Source organism: Lipotes vexillifer, unplaced genomic scaffold (assembly GCF_000442215.2).
Source record: "Lipotes vexillifer unplaced genomic scaffold, Lipotes_vexillifer_v1.1 scaffold1139, whole genome shotgun sequence".
NCBI lineage: Eukaryota > Metazoa > Chordata > Mammalia > Artiodactyla > Lipotidae > Lipotes > Lipotes vexillifer.
The window spans coordinates 188,872-207,954 of record NW_006798273.1 but is presented as its reverse complement, the minus strand read 5'-3'; the positions used below and the strand labels follow the sequence as shown (position 1 = coordinate 207,954).

The 19,083-nt window shown below is 39.8% G+C and overlaps 1 protein-coding gene across 1 annotated transcript in view; it reads right to left on the bottom strand.

The window, feature by feature from the left end:
- The window catches only part of TMEM131 (transmembrane protein 131), a 195,542-nt gene that overhangs the window by 28,412 nt on the left and 148,047 nt on the right, over positions 1-19,083 (bottom strand). Inside the window, 12 exon segments of the mRNA XM_007470223.1 lie at positions 2,720-3,297; positions 3,686-3,844; positions 4,624-4,809; positions 5,864-6,050; positions 7,009-7,151; positions 7,557-7,708; positions 14,706-14,772; positions 15,225-15,334; positions 16,047-16,185; positions 18,027-18,144; positions 18,302-18,377; positions 18,480-18,632. Coding sequence (XP_007470285.1) covers positions 2,720-3,297; positions 3,686-3,844; positions 4,624-4,809; positions 5,864-6,050; positions 7,009-7,151; positions 7,557-7,708; positions 14,706-14,772; positions 15,225-15,334; positions 16,047-16,185; positions 18,027-18,144; positions 18,302-18,377; positions 18,480-18,632 — 2,068 coding nt within the window.

Genomic DNA, 19,083 nt, shown 5'->3' with positions numbered 1-19,083 from the left:
GTTCATATGAAGAAGGGTCTTTCTGAACAGTCTCCAAAAGCCAGACGTCACTGAAGCTCACTACAAGGAAGATTTCTTTGAGCTACTGGGGAGGGCAGGGGAGAGAACAGGGTGCTTCTGAAAAGAGAAGGTTCATGTTTAATGTAAACACGAGACTATTTTAGCAGGGGCGCTGGGGTAAGCTTTAGAGAGATGATAAATGTTCCACCTGGCTAAGAGCCTATGGTTTTCTCATCTATCAGTATTTTGCTACCCCAAGATCAATGCCCAACTTTTTTTTTTTTTTTTTTTTTTGCGGTACGCGGACCTCTCACTGTTGTGGCCTCTCCCATTGAGGCGGAGCGCAGGCTCCGGACGCGCAGGCTCAGCGGCCACGGCTCACGGGCCCAGCCGCTCCGCGGCATGTGGGATCTTCCCGGACCGGGGCACGAACCCGTGTCCCCTGCGTCGGCAGGCGGACTCTCAACCACTGCGGTTCGTGCCCTGGTCCAGGAAGATCCCACATGCCGCGGAGCGGCTGGGCCCGTGAGCCGTGGCCGCTGAGCCTGCGCTCCGCCTCAATGGGAGAGGCCACAACAGAGAGGCCCGCGTACCGCAAAAAAAAAAAAAAAAAAAAAAAAAAAGACTGAGTTTCTACATGTATGTTATACTTCAATAAAACCACTTATTGAAGAAGAAAAAAAAACAAAGATCTGGCTCTTTCCTCCTTTCCACACAGCAGCAGTGGGAAGGCTACCAAGTGGGGTGGCCGCTCATGTGAAGCTGGTAATCACTGCCTCCTTGTGGGCTCAAGAATCACTATCCACGCTCCATCATGACACAGCTTTTAGTAGGTCGACTCTCGGACCACTGTGAACAATAAAAAAACATTTTAAAAATTTAAACTTTATGTTCTAGATGAATGGCCCTGAAAAGAAAAACGGGCCTATGGTGGTGTTAGAGGACTATCTTAGACACAAGCAACAAGGTGCTCATTTTGACTGCCAGAGCCTCTCTTTGTGGTAAGAAAGGATAATATATGTTTATTTTATTCATGCTCTCGATAGGAGAAAAACACATTATGTAGCTTGATCTAATTTATAAAAGGAACTTTAAGCATTCATTTAATATTACTGTAAAAATTACCCTAAAATATGTAAGCTCTATTAATAATGAGGTAACAACACGAAAAGATTTCTATGGGAGAAGTTAAATATTATTCAAGACTTTCTACTGTTTTAAAAATCCAAACGCAAGTAATTCTAAGAAGACCATATAGAACTAGTCTTCATATCACTGGAACTAAGAAATTCTCTAAAACTCCCGGATTCTGCGGCGTCAGGTTTCTTCTGGCCTCTCAGGGCTGCCAGGTTCCCTATTCCCTGTGCAAACCAAAGGCAAAAACTCCTTGGTACCCCAGTGAGTGAGGGAGGGACTTAAATAGGCTTAGAGTAATGTATTAGCATGGCTGCCACAGGAGAGAGAGGAAGATGCAAAAAAGTTCAGGCTGTAAAGGGAATAAACTGAAATATAGCCAGAGGCCATTCACTATTTTTCACATTTTGATTCTGGAAGTTACAAATTAGCCTGCCTATGTGTGTGTGGTGCGTAGACTTCGAAGAAGGGAGCCCCACGTTATGCTCTTGTGGAACTCTCTCTCCCGGAGTGTGGCTGGCCCACACTTCTAATGAGAACACTGCAGAAGTGATGGGGGGTCACTTCCAAGAGTAGGTCACAGAAGACCATGACTTCTGTCCTGCCAGCCTGTTCTCTCTCTTGCCTTCCTACTTGCTCGCTCTGGTAAAGCCAACAACGGCTTTGAGCTGCTCTATGCAGAGGTGGCTGGCCACAGTCAGGGAGGAACGCAGACCCTCAGTCCACCCTGCCGTCAACCACCTGAGTGAACTTGGAAGCAGATCCACCTTCAGCTGAACCTTACAAAGGCTTCAGCCCTGGCCAACACCCTGACTGCCGTCTTATGAGATCCAGAGAAGCCGGCTAAGCTGCACCCAGATGCCTGACCCCCAGAAACTGTGAGATAGTAAATGGTGGGGTTTTAAGCCACTAGGTTTTGGGGTAACTGTTACTGAGAAGTGGATAACTAATACAGCATGAAGAACTCTAAAGCAGGGGTCAGCAAACTCTTTCTGGAAAGGGCTAGACAGTAAATATTTTCTGGTTTGTGGACCTTACAGCCTCTGTTGCAGCTGCTCAGCTCTGCTACTGCTGCAGCACAAAAGCAGCCATGGACCGTGTGTGAACGAATGAGCACGGCTGGGTCCTGATAAAACCTTATTTACAAAAACAGGTGACGACTTGGCCCACGGGTTGTAGTTTGCCAACCCCTGCTCTAAAGCACAGGTTGTGCAGAAGTCCCATTTTTGAGTTAAAAGGCAGATGATCTCCGTTCTGTTAAAATTATTTTAACAATTAAAAAGTTCAACCTGCCACAGTAACACAGTAATCACACGCAGCTGAAAAGGAAAACAGCAGATGTCCAATAACTTCCTGAATTTGGCAAGTAATCTAAGAAATACAAATATCTTTTAGGACAAATGGGTACCTCTACCTGCACCTTGATATGGAAAAGCTGAAGTCCAAGAGCAGAGATGAACTTGAGCCAGAAGAACACCTACTAAAGTAGCTGCTCATCACAACTACGATCACAGTAGCCCCTTAAACACGTGCTGGCTCTCCCCTCACGTGTCACGCTTTCCTGGCCGTGAGAACCCATGATTACCTTTGCTTTTCGACAGTGGTGAAGGCGGCTGCTCTGCAAACACTTCCAGGGCTGGGGAGTCGTGGTGGTCGAAGTCTTTGTCCAAGGCTTCGATGAGACTGGTGATGTCCGAGTCCTCTGAGCTGTGCCGTGTGCTGCTGGGGTGCTCTGGGTGGGATGGGTGCGTGAGGGGTGCGGGGGACAGCCTCTCGGGCTGTGGCTCCTGGTGCTGAGGCACTGGTGGTGGCGGTGGCGAGTGATGCTCCAGCGGGCTGTGGGCATGGTGCTGGCTGCCGTGCTGGCTCTGTTTTGCCCCCTTGGACTTCCTGCCCGCTGTGTGACCCTGGGCCACGGCATGTGAATCTAAGACCAGGGCGCTGGCTTTGCTCGCCGACTGGGCGTTAGTCCTGCTAGAGGTACTTGCGCTGCTTTTGGCTCTGACGTTTTCCACGTCAGCTGAGTTTCTATTGCCGTGACTGCTGTGCGGGTGGACTGGTGGGCCACACTGCTTATGACTCCCTGCGCTGGGTCGGGACGCCGAACCGCCTGTTCCACAGAACCCCCTACTGTGACTGGGGTCACAGCTGAGTGTGTTCAAGCTGAAAAAAGGACCAACTGCCGATCAGTAATAGCAACCTACAAGATCTAAGATTAAAAACATTACTTCATCAGTATAGCCACCATAAATATGAACTACCGGAAGGAAAAAACAGCAAGAAATAGGATACTTTCCACAACTGGACTGGGTCTGTTCTAACTGACAATTTAGAAATTGAGGTATTGATACAACTGAGAATATTTTGACCCTTATCAATATAATACAAACATGGCATTTGCTATGAGTTCTTAGTAACAGAGCACTACACGCAGGGTATTAAAGATTTTTCCCCCTGAGCAAAGATGAAAAGAAGAAACTTATTTTTTCTTTTAATTACATCGGCCAAATCTATATATATTGGAGAATTTATTTCCGGCAGGTGAACCTACTTTCCTTCAGATGAAATACCAACGATTCTCCTGAGATCAAATGGTCTTCCCACATCAAAGGGCGGGTTCGAGGCCTCAAAGGATAGTCGCCTTCGAAATGGCTCCCAAATTCCTTGAGCTTCTAAATAGGCTGTTCCAATTACCAAAAGGAACAGTGCACTGCAGGGAAACAGAAGTTGGAGAATCGGGGTTCATTTGTGAGTGCAAGAGTAACAAAATGTGACATTAAAGGCAAGTTTCTTGGTAAAGTACAATATGATATAAAAAACAAAATGCCTGTGATGTGACAAAAAAGCATTATGGATGAAAATTTGCACACTGACTTTTCTAGAATGCCAATGTACACGGAGGCTCGTACGGAGGAAATAATTATCTGTATCAGAACAGACACTGGAGGGTAGCTTTTCTTTTACCTCTAACTCTCTAGGCCAGCTCTTTTCCCTTAAAGGATGTGCAGGGTAACTATGTAAGTTAATTCAGAGGCGAGTATATCTCATTCTTAAAAAAACATAAAGAAATATGCTGAAAAAAAGACTGAGGATGTTGAGGGTTTAAAAAATACTTCTCGTCAGTTTTATGTTACTTAGGTATGACTCAGGAAGAATAAACTATTATGTTGAGTACATTACAAATGCCCAAATCGAGTAACTACCTGGTAAATTATGCATGTTTTTTTTTCCTTTAAGAAATTAACCTGTACTTAATTTGTATAACAAATTTCAAAGGTAGAAAAGACTCTAGTTTATGGTATATGCCACCCAAGAAGGGTTCAGTTCTGACTGTCCCCACTGGTGTATGTAGGCTTGACGAGAGAGGTCTGCCTGCTTTGTTCGTTGGTGAATCCCCGGCACTCAGAACGGTGACTGGCACGTAGTGGGCCCATGCTAAACAGTGTCAAGTGATGCCTAAATACTAAACTCGAAAGAAGACACAAGTACCTCATTATTCCTGAGATGATGATGTACAGAGCCAGCTCCCAGTTGGGCCTGGGCAGGGCTTCTGCACAGGTTGCTAACATATGGTAAGGAAGGGATGCATTCAATACAAATACGAATTCAGAGCCACTCGTTGTTATAAACTTCAGTTCACGAATAACTCTAGAAGCTGTGAAATCAGGAGTAAACCTAAAACGGAATGATGGCAGTGAGACTCAAGTTTTTAAAAATATACCACAAACAGTTTAAATATAATGCCTTTGAAACAGAACACAGAATTTGAGAGTTTGATACTTTTATTCAACTTTCTCATTTTACGATGGACAAAGTATTGCCCTATGAGGTGAATAACCAAAACAACTATATTCTGTGGATAACTGGAGAAGTTACATAAAAAGAGAACAATAATCAGCTTCCCATGATCATTAACTAGGAAAGTAGTCTCTGAGCTTCCTTCCCTTCCCTCCTCCTTCCTCCTTTATTTAATCCACACTCTTCTCCTACGATGCATTCCCACTGCCTTCGTGTGTGTGTGTGTGTAGAGAACCACCCTAGCCCTGCTGATGTCCATCTCCTGCAGCACTGCTTTCTGCCCTAATTATATTATCTTTATTTTGTTAACCGTACGCTCCGCAAGCACACGATCTGCACGTTGAGGAAAGGTGTCTTATTCCTCACTGTTACCTTCAGGTGCCAAGTGTTATGCCTTACATGGAGTAATGTAGTTACTTATAAAGTAAGTGTCCACTGAAGGTCATGAAATTATCATTCCATTAAGGGGACAGAAGTTACATTTTATTATATAAACTTTATAACATAACAAGTAATCAATTGTCAAAATATGGTGCAACTATTGCCGATGTAGGCATTAAAACTGTCTTCTGACCAAAATATCACACATTTGTATACACTGCACAACACAGAAAAACTGCATGTGTGTAACACAGGTGTCTGCTCTGCTGCTGAGACTGAATTTATAGTCAGTTTCCTACACAATCTTGAAAATAGTTTTGAAACTGGTTTCTAAGACTATCTGATCCACTTTGGAGTTTCACAATTTTGAAAACAAAGATATGAAGAAATAACCAAAGATTAAGTGAAGAAAAAAATCAAAAGAATATATTTGTGGATAAAGACCTTTTTTTGTGAGTATGCAAACAATTTTAGCATAAAGTTTGAACAACTCCAGTATAAAAAGTTAATGAGAAGTTAGTGATTTGTTATCGTATGAGAAAATACTTACAAAATGATTATGTCTTTAGAGGCATTGGCACTTAGTGCAAATTCTTGACAATTGACAACTTTAAAGCCATATCCCTCGCATGAGTACCCACTGACTTCAATGGTTTCTATGTGAATTTGAAGTTGTCCTGTATTCTCTACTTTAAATGTTCTTTTCAATGTGAAATTTGGTTCTCTTAGTTTCAAACCTAAAGGAAAAAAATAAGGAGTATAAATCTTGCTATCCTGTGCTCCAGGTCCAAGTAATGATAATACCTTCTTCATGAATGTAATCCCAGAGATTATGAACGGAGCCCCTCAGGGCAAAGAGATCAGCCATTACCCGGATTTCATCAGGAAGTACTCTACTTTGTTAAGTCATTTTAGACGGCAGAAGTTTAATTTTGCAGTAAGTCCCCTACATACGAACGAGTTTAGTTCCAAGAGTGCGTTAGTAAGTCCAATTTGTTCGTAAGTCCAACAGAGTTAGCCTAGGTACCTAACCAACACAATTGGCTATATAGTACCGTACTGTAATAGGTTTATAATACGTTTCACACAAATAACACATAAAAAACAAACAAACACAAGAAATAAAACATTTTTAATCTTACAGTACAGTACCTTGAAAAGTACAGTAGTACGGTAAACAGCTGGCATACAGGGGCTGGCTGCAGTACTCGCTACATCACCGCTGCTTTTACGGTTGCTTCTGGACATCCTGGGCTTGAAATAAAGGTACTGTACTACTGTACTCTATACAGTACTGTAAAGTACACAAAAGCACAATCACTTGTAGAGGCTGCACACACGTGACAATGTGCGCCAGACACGTGAACTAACTTACGTGACTGGACATGCAAACGCATGTTTGCATCTTTGAAAGTCTGCAACTTGAAGGTTCATATGTAGGGGACTTACTGTGCTTTATTTTTCACATTCAGAGTAAATCATCTAAGGCATGCAATGAATACTGACATTTCAAATTTTTTAAGATCCAAACCAAACAACTCTGAAAGCAAGTCAGGGTGTTTTCTTAAAATCTTAAGTATCCATCATTAATATACACATGTGTACATGTAGAAATACTGTTCTTGTTTTTGGAATTATTTACTGTTGACAACAAACGCTGAAATGTGTGCCCTTGGATATGACAGGAATACTCACTGTCTGTACAGTCTTTTAATAATGCTTCTGTGATTTTAAAGCGCAAGGAGCTCCCTGGACCTGGAAGCTTGCCTGCCACCCTCAAGTTCTCAGTTGTTCCTTGTCCTTGGACCATCACAGCATCCATCACAGTCAGGTTATTTCTATGTAAGAACAAGAACCACAGGTTTTCCTCCCATTAAATTTGCACAATCTTTTGATCTATAATTTTTACTGTTACTTTATAAACCATGTAAAAATTAATACACTAAATTTAATGGTGAAACATTTGCACTTGAAAAAATTTTAAATGTTTACACAAAGAGGACCAAGAATTTTTCACTTTGAAGAGTCACACATGGTACAGGAAGCCAGTATTCAGGCCTTCTAGCTAAAAATATCATCACAAAGGTATGTTTCATGAGGTGTGGTATGTGTGTGTGTATTTTGGGCAAAATGAATACCCTATTTCAGAAATAAATTAATGCAAATATTAATATTGAAACAGATCAGGAAAGGACTCTATGTAAGTACTAAAAGTCAACCCACACTTAAATCACAGAACGTACCTGATTATGATTAGGGAAGAAACAGTTCTATTGTGAATTGGAGTGAACTTTACTTTGACAGATTTCTTTTCTCCAGGTTTTAAAATTAGGTTTAAAATTAAATGTCGGGAGAGGCCCTCTGTAAATCCCGTTGAACTCTGCAGTGGATGAGCCTTGAATCATTGGGTAAACAAATAGGAGTCATTAGTATATTCTCTGGAAAAATTTTTTTCCCTTTACCCCATCCACAGCCCAGTATTAGTTTCTTGAATTGATCAACTAGATAAACAATTTTATCCCTGATGATTTAGAGGCTGGATGGCTGGCAAGCAGAGCCGGGCAACCAATGATGACACTTTATGTTCTGCATTAAGTCCCAGAAAAGGGCTTTGTCCCCCAGGTCACCGAGGTCTTCACGTTTGTACTAAGCGCTTGTTTTTGTGTACAGATCTTTTTATTTTTAACTTTAAAAGTTTTGAAACACGACACAGAAACAGAAAAGGACACAAACCTAAGAGATGAGTAGCTCAGTGTTTTAGCACAAAGCAAACAGCTGTGTACCGAACACCCAGTACCCTGAAGTCCTACTGGTGCTGTCCCCACTTTCAGTCACTGTGTTTTTCTGCCCCTCCCCTCAGATATCAGCTGCAGGATCTTAAGCCTGCATCATTTTATTTGTAAAAATATTTCCAATTCACATCAAGCTATCTTGGAATTTTATTTTGAAAGCTAAGTCCATAATTACTGTTTCATAAACACTTGATGATTTAAAGTTCAAGTAATAGCTTAGTTTAATAATCAAAATATGACTTCCCGACAGTTACAGATAAAACTAAAAAACATTTGTTTTTTATTTTTAAAAAAATCATAGTTCACATATAAGGTTACACTGTTCTGATTTCAAGTAACATTAATCTGAAACTTTTTGGGAGGGAAGGGTTGGTAATACTTGGGTATAAATGTCCATGGCTCTACATGGCTCTGCTAACTTGTGAAAGGAGAGTGCATTTTTTATGATTTTTCTATTATACACAGATCTATCTACTTCAACAGCACGATTCTACAAACGTAACTTCATAGTTAATAGACTTTGTGAAGCACACTACTTTTTTTTTTTTTTTTTTTTTTTTTGCGGTACGCGGGCCTCTCACTGTTCTGGCCTCTCCCGTCGCGGAGCACAGGCTCCGGACGCGCAGGCTCAGCGGCCATGGCTCATGGGCCCAGCCGCTCCGCGGCATGTGGGATCCTCCCGGACCGGGGCACGAACCCGTGTCCCCTGCATCGGCAGGCGGACCCTCAACCACTTCCCTGCTGGGCAGGGAAGCCCAGCACACTACTTTTCAATTCTCACTTCTGAGGCAAATATTTTTTCCTACATTGAAAATTCTTCTCTGTCCATGTCTACTAGGACAACAATGTTTTGACTGCTCCAAAATGGCTGGTAAATAGGTTCCCTTTTAAATGAACTATTCTGAGTAATTGATGAACACGTTATACATTATACATATATTCGCCAAAACAACTAATTTAAACCCTGATGACTTGGAAAATACTTTAGGATGTTGTAATGCCTCTGGGATATCACTAAGGTCCTCAATAATTCTCAATAATTGTTGTAGTGGTGGTTCTTAAAAAGGGATTCATGGACCCCTGGGGATCTCAGAGGCCTTTTCAGGCATCAAAGCTATTTTCAGAACACCGACAGACGTTCTTTGCCTTTTTCACTGTGTTGACCTTTGCACTGATGGTCAGCAAAAGCAATGGTGGGAAAAACTGCTGACCCTTTAGCTAGAAACAGGCAGTGGCATCAAACTTCCCTAGTAGCCACTGTCTTCCTCACTGCCATGCACTTGCAGTTAAAAAAAACACCCCCAAAAACTGATACTGATTAAACAGTAATAAATATTCATATTATTAAATCTCAACCCTTGAGCACGTGCCTTTTTTTGTTTTTGGATCACTGTGTTTTCATTGTCATTTGTCTCTAGGTATTTTTTGATTTCCTCTTTGATTTCTTCAGTGATCTCTTGGTTATTTAGTAACACATTGTTTAGCCTGCATGTGTTTGTGTTTTTTACATTTTCTTCCCTGTAATTTATTTCTAATCTCATAGTGTTGTGGTCAGAAAAGATGCTTGATATGATTTTAATTTTAAATTTACCGAGGCTTGATTTGTGACCCAAGATGTGATCTATCCTGGAGAATGTTCTGTGCGCACTTAGGAAGAAAGTGTAATCTGCTGTTTTCAGATGCAATGTCCTATAAATATCAATTAAATCTATCCGGTCTATTGTGTCATTTAAAGCTTGTGTTTCCTGATTCATTTTCTGTCTGGATGACCTGTCCATTGGTGTATGTGAGGTGTTGAAGTCCCCCACTATTACTGTCGATTATATACTGTGTTACTGTCGATTTCCTCTTTCCTCAAGCAGTTGCCTTATGTATTGAGGTGCTCCTATGTTGGGTATATATATATATATATATATTTGTAATTGTTATATCTTCTTCTTGGATTGATCTCTTGATCATTATGTAGTACCCTTCCTTGTCTCTTGTAACATTCTTTATTTTAAAGTCTATTTTATCTGATATGAGTACTGCTACTCCAGCTTTCTTATGATTTCCATTTGCATGGAATATGTTTTTCCATCCCCTCACTTTCAGTCTGTATGTGTCCCTAGGTCTGAAGTGGGTCTCTTGTAGACAGCATATATATGGGTCTTGTTTTTGTATTCATTCAGTGAGCGTGTGTCTTTTGTTTGGAGCATTTAATCCATTCACATTTAAGGTGATTATCAATATGTATGTTCCTATTACCATTTTCTTAATTGTCTTCGGTTTGTTTTTGTACGTCATTTTCTTCTCTTGTGTTTCCCACTTAGAGAAGTTCCTTTAGCCTTTGCTGTAGAGCTGGTTTGGTGGTGCTGAATTCTCTTAGCTTTTGCTTGTCTGTAAAGCTTTTGATTTCTCCATCAAATCTGAATGAGATCCTTGCCGGGTAGAGTAATCTTGGTTGTAGGTTCTTCCCTTTCATCACTTTAAGTATATCATGCCACTCCCTTCTGGCTTGTAGAGTTTCTGCTGAGAAATCAGCTGTTAACCTTATGGGAGTTCCCTTGTATGTTATTTGTTGTTTTTCCCTTGTTGCTTTTAATAATTTTTCTTTGTCTTTAATTTTTGTCAATTTAATTACTACGTGTCTCGGCATGTGTCTCCTTGGGTTTATCCTGCCTGGGACTCTCTGCACTTCCTGGACTTGGGTGGCTATTTCCTTTCTCATGTTAGGGATTTTTTCAACTATAATCTCTTCAAATATTTTCTCAGGTCCTTTCTATCTGTCTTCTCCTTCTGGGACGCCTATAATGTGAATGTTGGTGCGTTTAATGTTGTCCCAGAGGTCTCTCAGGCGGTCTTCATTTCTTTTCATTCTTTTTTCTTTATTCTGTTCTGCGGCAGTGAAATCCACCATTCCATCTTCCAGGTCACTTATCCGTTCTTCTGCCTCAGTTATTCTGCTATTGATTCCTTCTAGTGTATTTTTCATTTCAATTATTGTATTGTTCATCTCTGTTTGTTTGTTCTTTAATTCTTCTAGGTGTTTGTTCTTTAATTCTTCTAGGTCTTTGTTAAACATTTCTTGCATCTTCCCGATCTTTGCCTCCATTCTTTTTCCAAGGTCCTGGATCATCTTTACTACCATTATTCTGAATTCTTTTTCTGGAAGGTTGCCTATCTCCACTTCATGTAGTTGTTTTTCTGGGGTTTTATCTTGTTCCTTCATCTGGTACACAGTCCTCTGCCTTTTCATTTTGCCTGTCTTTCTGTGAATGTGGTTTTCATTCCACAGGCTGCAGGACTGTAGTTCTTCTTGTTTCTGCTCTCTGCTCTCTCGCGGGTGAGGCTATTTACTGAGCACGTGCTTTTTCAATACCATGTGATAAAATGGAGTACGCATGCAGCACCCCTTGCAGCATGCTGGACTGTGCTGTCTGGAAGAGCTATCGTTTCAGATGCCAACTGAACTAGCTCCTGCCTCCGCAATACCATTTATATTTGAAAAAACGATTGACAGTCAATATATGGTTATTCAGACTGGAGTAGTTAGTAGACATTTTTACAAAAATGAAGTGCATCTGTTCCTTTAAGGGAAACAACTGAAGCATTTGTTGCCAATGGTAAGATTTGAGTGTTTGAGCAAAATTTAAGAGTTTTGGCCCTGTGAGCTTTAGAGCCAGTAGTTAAAGAACTCCCTGATGAGATTAGTGGTTGTAAGAATGAATATGATTTTCTGGATACTGCAGAGTGAATTGTGTCAACATTTGGAAGCTCTTCATATCTTAGTGAACCAATATTTTCCGAATGACTGATGCATGGTGTTGTGATAACTAAGAAAGCAATTAAGACACTCCTTTTTGCAACTACATGAATGTGTCAGGTCAGGTCAGATATTTACCATATACTTCATCAAAAACGATGTATCATAAGAGACTGAATGCAGAAGCAGACAGGAGAATCTATCTGTATATTAAGTCAGAGAGCCATTGAAGAGCTCTGTAAAAATGTAAAACAATCTACTCTTCTTGCAAAATAATTCTTAAAAAAGTATATATCTATTTTTTCATTTTTATATTATCTATGTCAAATAGAATGGGCTTATTATTATTTTTTTATTATTTTAAATGAATTAAACCAATATTTTAATGATCTCTCAGTTTTAATTTCTAATATGGTAAATATTGATAGATGCAAACCACATAAACAAAAATCCTCTTTGGAGTCCTTAATAATTTTTAAAAATTGAGATAAAGTAGAAATCCTTAATTATTTTTCAGACTGTAAATATTCTGAGACCTGTTTTCTGAGACCAAATATTCTGAGATTCACAGTTTTATAGCACTGTAGAGAACTGTGATAGAATTTATCCTAAGCTCACCCTAAGACCTCCTCCAGCATTTCTTATTTAGAATAAATTCCTGAGGTCTAGAGTATTCTTATTCATCTTCCTGTCTCGCACAGTACCTACATCTTGTAGGTACCACTAAAGTACTGGTTAAGATAAAAAAAGGTAAATACTAGGTCATGTACTTCTTAGGAGTATTTCCTCTCTTATAAAAGCAGAGTGAAAGGAATTTCTGGTTACTGAGCTTTCTAGATATTTGGAGTCTAGATAGCCTTGAACTTACTATGTTGGCACTTTATGGATGGAAAAAGCAAAGTAAAAACGATTCCAAGAGAAGGGCATAGACTAGAATATGAGACTGTCTAAATTTCAGTCTAGTATTCTACCTATTACTCAGCAGAAAATAAAAATACAACATTGAAAATTACTTTCTCTTTTTAAAGAGAAAATTTCTTTCTCTTACTTTCTTATATAAGATTTACTTAAAAATAGACATAAAAACAATTTCATAAAGGTTTGGCTAATTTATGCCTTATACATTAAAACACAAAGCTATGGGAAAGGACACAAATCCTTCAAGAACTACAAAACATCTAGTTGGACAGGTTAATTAGTGATTCCTGACAGTAATGACCATGTGTCACGAAAGTATGGGCAAGGGTTCTGGACTCTGAGAGAACTAGATTTGAATTTGGCCCTACCAGTTATCACAGGTAGGAACTTGGGCAAGTTGCTTCCTCTCTCTGAGCTTTGTTTTTCCACCACCAACAAACAAGGGAAATACTTGTTCTTAGGGTGGTTAGTAATAGCTCAGCCTGGCTACTGTAATGATTACATGAAATTATAAATGTGAATGTACCTGGCATAATGCTGATACATAGTAGGTGCTCATGAAATACTGAAAACCTTCGTATTGCCTTTCTTTCCCACCTGGTGAGCCACAGACTGACTCATCCAGTCAACATTCATTGAGGGCTTCCTATGTCCCAAGCAACCCATCTAAGGGCTTCCATGTTGGTCTGTTTAACCTGTTCAAAAACTTTGTAATATACAAATTATTAACTTCACTTACAAGTGAAGAAGTTGAAGTTTGGAAAAGGTTTATTTACTTGGTCGAGGTGACCAAGTTAGTAGGTACAAAGCCATGGTTATTCTAGGAGCCAACCTCCCTTATTCCAAATGGGAAGCAGCAAAGCCACAGCATGGCAGGAAGGCATCCCGTGGCTACTTGACAGACTGGGACCGTGCTAAGAAAAAGAGCTCAGCAAAAGGAGAGAAAGGAGGTGGTCGTTTACTGTTTTCACTCAACGTAATTCAGATGATGGAGGATTAACTAGATTCCTACTCTCATTCACTCAACACCATTTGTATTATAAATGTGGGAAGGAAACCATATAAGTAGAAGACAAGCCCTCAAGGAGCTTATACCCAGAACTGGGAAACAAGGTACCTACCATACGTCAAAAAGAAAGCAAAAAACACCATTAACGTGCTTGCAAACGAAGATTCAGGGAGAGCCAGAGAACCGAATCAGTGCACGCTCCACAGCCATCAGGGCTGGTGTGAACAGGCTGTTTAAGGCTGGATGAGAGTGGCTGGGAAGGGCATCTAGGCCAGGAGACTTGGGCCAGTTTGCAGGTGGCTTTAGTTCCCAGTGCTAATTTCCTGACTGACACAGATCCTACACATTAAGTTCTTATATAATCATGAGTGGTTAGTGGCTGCTCAGCCCGGCCTGTATGATAGAGAATATTTGGTCCTGGAACAAACCAGTTTATGTATACATTTATTAGTTTAAAAATACTTGTTGAGTTATAACTGTGCTCACTACTGCGCCAAGTATGAATACAGCTGGCCGTGGGTCTGGCCTTCATGGAGCTTACAATTTTATTAGAAAGTATCCAAAATAAAAATTTAAATGACCAAGCTCAATATTTTGAGGCTTAATTAAAAAAAAAAAAACATTATCTATCAGTATATACCTTATCTACATGATCTCAGAGGTTCTGGCAGCCATTATTATGAACCTTCATGAGCTTAATGTTTAATGCCCACAAACAGGACCTTCTATCCAGGGTGCCTCACGGCAATCTACATCCCACCCATTCTTCTGGGGCTTTTTGCCTCCAAAATAATTACTAGACTGTTCTGACTTCTTCAGTAACTTGCCCTTCAACCAATTTAAGGATGGTCAATATTTTTCTTTCACATTTGCATTGACCATATCGTAGAATTACTTCTTTGGAATAGTATGAAGTCTGAATACTTACACTGTTTCTGAAGACTTGGAATTCTAGTGTTCTTAAATCTATCTTTGCCACCTTACTTAAGTTAAACCTGAAATAAAAAAACATACACATATTTCTTTGTAAACAGCATCATAATTAAAGGGGTTATAAATACTAAGGTTGTGCTTATCTTTTGGTAGATTTTGAGATCAATGTTATCAGATTAACAGCCTTCAAAAAATAGCTACAACTTACAGTTAATATTTTGTTCACTTTTTAAAACTAAAACATTTGAAAGGCTCCACCACTTGCTTCCTCTTTATAAGATTTTAGGAAGGAGTTCTATATTATTTTTTTCTTGTCTTAAACTGGGAGCTTTTCTAGATGCTTAATATAATATCCATCTCTCTCCCCAGAACCTTCTCTCAACTTCAATTACAGATGCAGAATTTCTCTAAGCCCCATCTATTACTGTATGAGCTGAAATAAAGTTTTAAATGTGTAAAATAATAGTTCACTGCTAATATGAAAACATTCTGATAATATACCAGCAATGCCTACCTTGATATTAACTTATCTACAAAGACGGAAGGGTTGGAATATAAGGCTAGAGGAATAAACTGAATGTAGACAGGAGCATCTGCAGGATTTTCTAACGTAATCTCTTCTTCCTTAAACAAAGTAAAGACACAGTAAGGGAAAGATTGCCACTGTTAAAAGAGCCAGGACATGCAGGCAACCTAAGTGTCCACTGACAGATGAATGGATAAGGAAGATGTGGCACATATATACAATGGAATATTACTCAGCCATAAAACGAAACGAAATTGAGTTATCTGTAGTGAGGTGGATGGACCTAGAGTCTGTCATACAGAGTGAAATAAGTCAGAAAGAGAAAAACAAATACCGTATGCTAACACATATACATGGAATCCAAAAAAATAGAAATGGTTCTGATGAACCTAAGGGCAGGAGAGGAATAAAGACGCAGATATAGAGAATGGACTTGAGGACACAGGGAGGGTGGGGTGGGTAGAGGGTAAGCTGGGATGAAGTGAGAGAGTGGCATGGACATATATACACTACCAAATGTAAAACAGATAGCTAGTGGGAAGCAGCCGCAGGTAGCACAGGGAGATCAGCTCGGTGCTTTGCGACCACCTAGAAGGGTGGGATAGGGAGGGTGGGAGGGAGACGCAGGAGGGAGGGAATATGGGGATACATGTATATGTATAACTGATTCACTTGGTTATACAGTAGAAACTAACACAACATTGTAAAGCAATTATACTCCAATAAAGATGTTAAAAAAGAAAAAAAAGAGCAGATACTTCATAACCCTATTACAGATTTCCCAGAACTGATGTCACTCTGAATACTTACTGAAGAGCAGTTTGTATTAGTAAGGGGAAACCTCATGTGATGGGGTGAGCTGAGGACAGACGGCCAGGAGAGCTCGGCAGTGATTTTTGACAGTATGTTTTTTTGAAGGTCTGTATTTACTTCGAATATAGCGCTCAATCTAGAAAAACAATTTGTAAGTCACTGTAACAAAATGAAATATTTGAGTTTTCTGAATATAGGAAATTCTATTAGGCTTGTGTACTTGAGAAATTTTACTTGCTCTAATATTTAAGTATGTTTTTCATAGAGACATGTATGAAGATGTCTCTATTTTGGCACAAAGAGCTGCCAAAGTATCACTGATTACCTGTACAGTACTGTTTTCGTACTGAATACGAAAGGGAAAAGGCAGGGCTATTCAGATAACATGATGTTATGGGGATCCTAAAGGATCTTGCATGTTTAGTGGAAAGATCCAGACGCCAACAGCAGGCAAATGTTTTCAGGAGCACTAATAAGAAGGCAGTGCACTGCTTGGCATATGGCTTTTTCCCCACTTGAGATAAAAAACAAAACAAAATCCTGATACACAATGAAGACATCAGTTGAAGAGGTAACACATATGAGGATTCTGTCCAGATATATATAGTTAAGAGCAATTTTCAGGGCCTCATTTGACTATTTCCCTACTTATGAGTATTTATAAGCCAGCGGTTAAGAACTCAGAGCACATTCCCTAAGGAAACAATATTATAAATGGGGCTAAGGTGCCTGGGCACAAACACTGAAGCCTGTTTTATCCTATAAGCCTACTGAATTATGACACCCTAATATTGGTGAGAGTACCGGTTTTGTATGACGAGTAACGAATTCTCTGTAACATGCAGGCTGAGAAAGTAAGACAAAGGCGGGGGCAGGGAAAATGCCACATTCCCTGTGCAACTGGGACACAGTGGCACAGGGCAGGCAGGGAGCCTGGGTCTTTAGGAGTGAAACACTAGGCTCACAGAGAGGAAAGCAGGGGTTTCAGGGGGCGGGGCGTGAAGAGGTTCCCTGGCAGATGAACCTAGGGCAGCACTGCAAGTTATTTATTCATAATTGGATGTTAAAACTGTGGAGGTGGCCTGTGCCTTACGACGTCCGCTGTGGAAGTGTAGAGGGCCAGGGAGTGTCTGAATTAGTGTTGTTCTCTTAGTGAGTTCATTAGAAGTCGTCTCTGTACTAATTTTAACCATTTTAAAGTTAAAATTTAACTCTCTTTTGCCTTAAGAGGACTTTTCACAGAAGATAGTTCAGATAAATAGAAACCTGCAGATTTAATCATTCATGGCTTGAAAATCTTACAGTACTTATAAAGTGGAAGATCTTGATGATACTGACAAATACATTTCAAATCAGCCAATGGAGAACAGTTTTCATCAGTTTGCTAGTCAAATTCTCTTCTGAAGTACACAGAAAGATCAAATTTCTATACTGCCACATAAGTGTGTCTTTGCTTTTGAATCCAGATGCGGTACTGATTTGTCGCTGGGACATTTTCTACCTGCCACGGACATAAGGTCGAGCCCATGTGAACGGGCCATATGCACCCCTAACAGCTCAGCTCTGGAAGGGGAGGAAGCAGTTCTCTTCAGGAGGGGCAGAGACACTCCTCCTCCTGTGAGGTTAAACCTAGAAAGTGTTTTCCTAGCCTTCAACAGAGGTCAGTGGTAGGTAGAAACTTTCTTTCTTATGCAAATGGATGTGTCTAAGGTGAACAATGAAGTTATCCTACACAAGGACAACTTCCTTTGACTTTAAGGAAGCATCTAGAACACTGGAAAAAAAGACAAAAATGGTAGTGTGCATACTTCTGAGAAATATACAATTACAATGGCAATTCAAGATGCTTCCTGAAGATCAGGCATATTTTCTTACCTACAGGGAAATAAAATAACCTAATATAAGAATAACTTTAGAAAGTCATGTTTCATACTGGTAAAGATAGCTCAAATACTTAAATGAAGCAAAACCACTTACTTATGACCTGAATTTTCCTTTATTCCCATCCATCCTTTGAACAGGCTTTGATGCAAATCCCAGTCAGCATCCCAAGCATCTTCCTGCATGGCTATACCAGGCTGTACTTTGGGTTCAGCTAAAACAAGGAGACAAATGGTATGACATACTCAGCCCTTCAGATGATTTCTATAGCATCAAGAGATAGCGATGGGCCTTAAAAGTGGCCGCCTTTTATTAAAGAGTACTCTGGGAAGGGAGTGAAGGGCAAGAGAGAGAACGGCAAGATAACTTACATTTGGACAGAAAAGGCAAGCCAACATAGCAATGATCCCCACACTGCAGTCCAGGATCAAAATAAATGTTTGCAATCTATAAAGAGGCACAGGAGAACCATGAATCCCAAATCCACAGAAGGTCACAATGACAAAGTACTAATGGATGGGAATTTTTGCAAATATAACATTTTCAAACCTTTGATCTTTTCCCTGGCTCCAAATCTTCCTTATTGCCCCGTAATCGTTTGTAGTAAAATCGTACATCTTCTGACAAAGATCGTATTTGTTGGATCTTTACCTTCTGTGAGAAGGAATTCATAATATTTAAACTCTGATGAACTATTTTCCCCTGAAGGAAGAAAACAAACAAACTCATCTGTAAATGGCAGATTTTCTTCAGAACACACACTTTAGAGCTGACAGATATATTTCTAGGAAACCAAAGTTCAAAGGACATTTAGAATTTTCAAAAGTTGATAAACTTTAAATTTGTAACCAGAGCCCCTCCTCCAAATGTACATATTTTGTTCTTTTTATGGCCTATTACAGATAAATTAGCAGGACAAATCTCTGCAATCTCGTAAAAGTGAATTAAAGTAAAAATGTTCACATACTAACAAAGGTACAGAGCTAGCTTTGAATAAAGGAAGCAGTCACTGTCAGTTTGTTAAGAAAGGTTTGATTATACCACGGCCAGGGTGCCTTAAAAGTATCCAAATTCAGGATGAAATAACTGAACTCTAAAATCCAAAGCTATTTTCTTTATAAAAGAAAAATACTATTTGTGCCAAAGATAAATT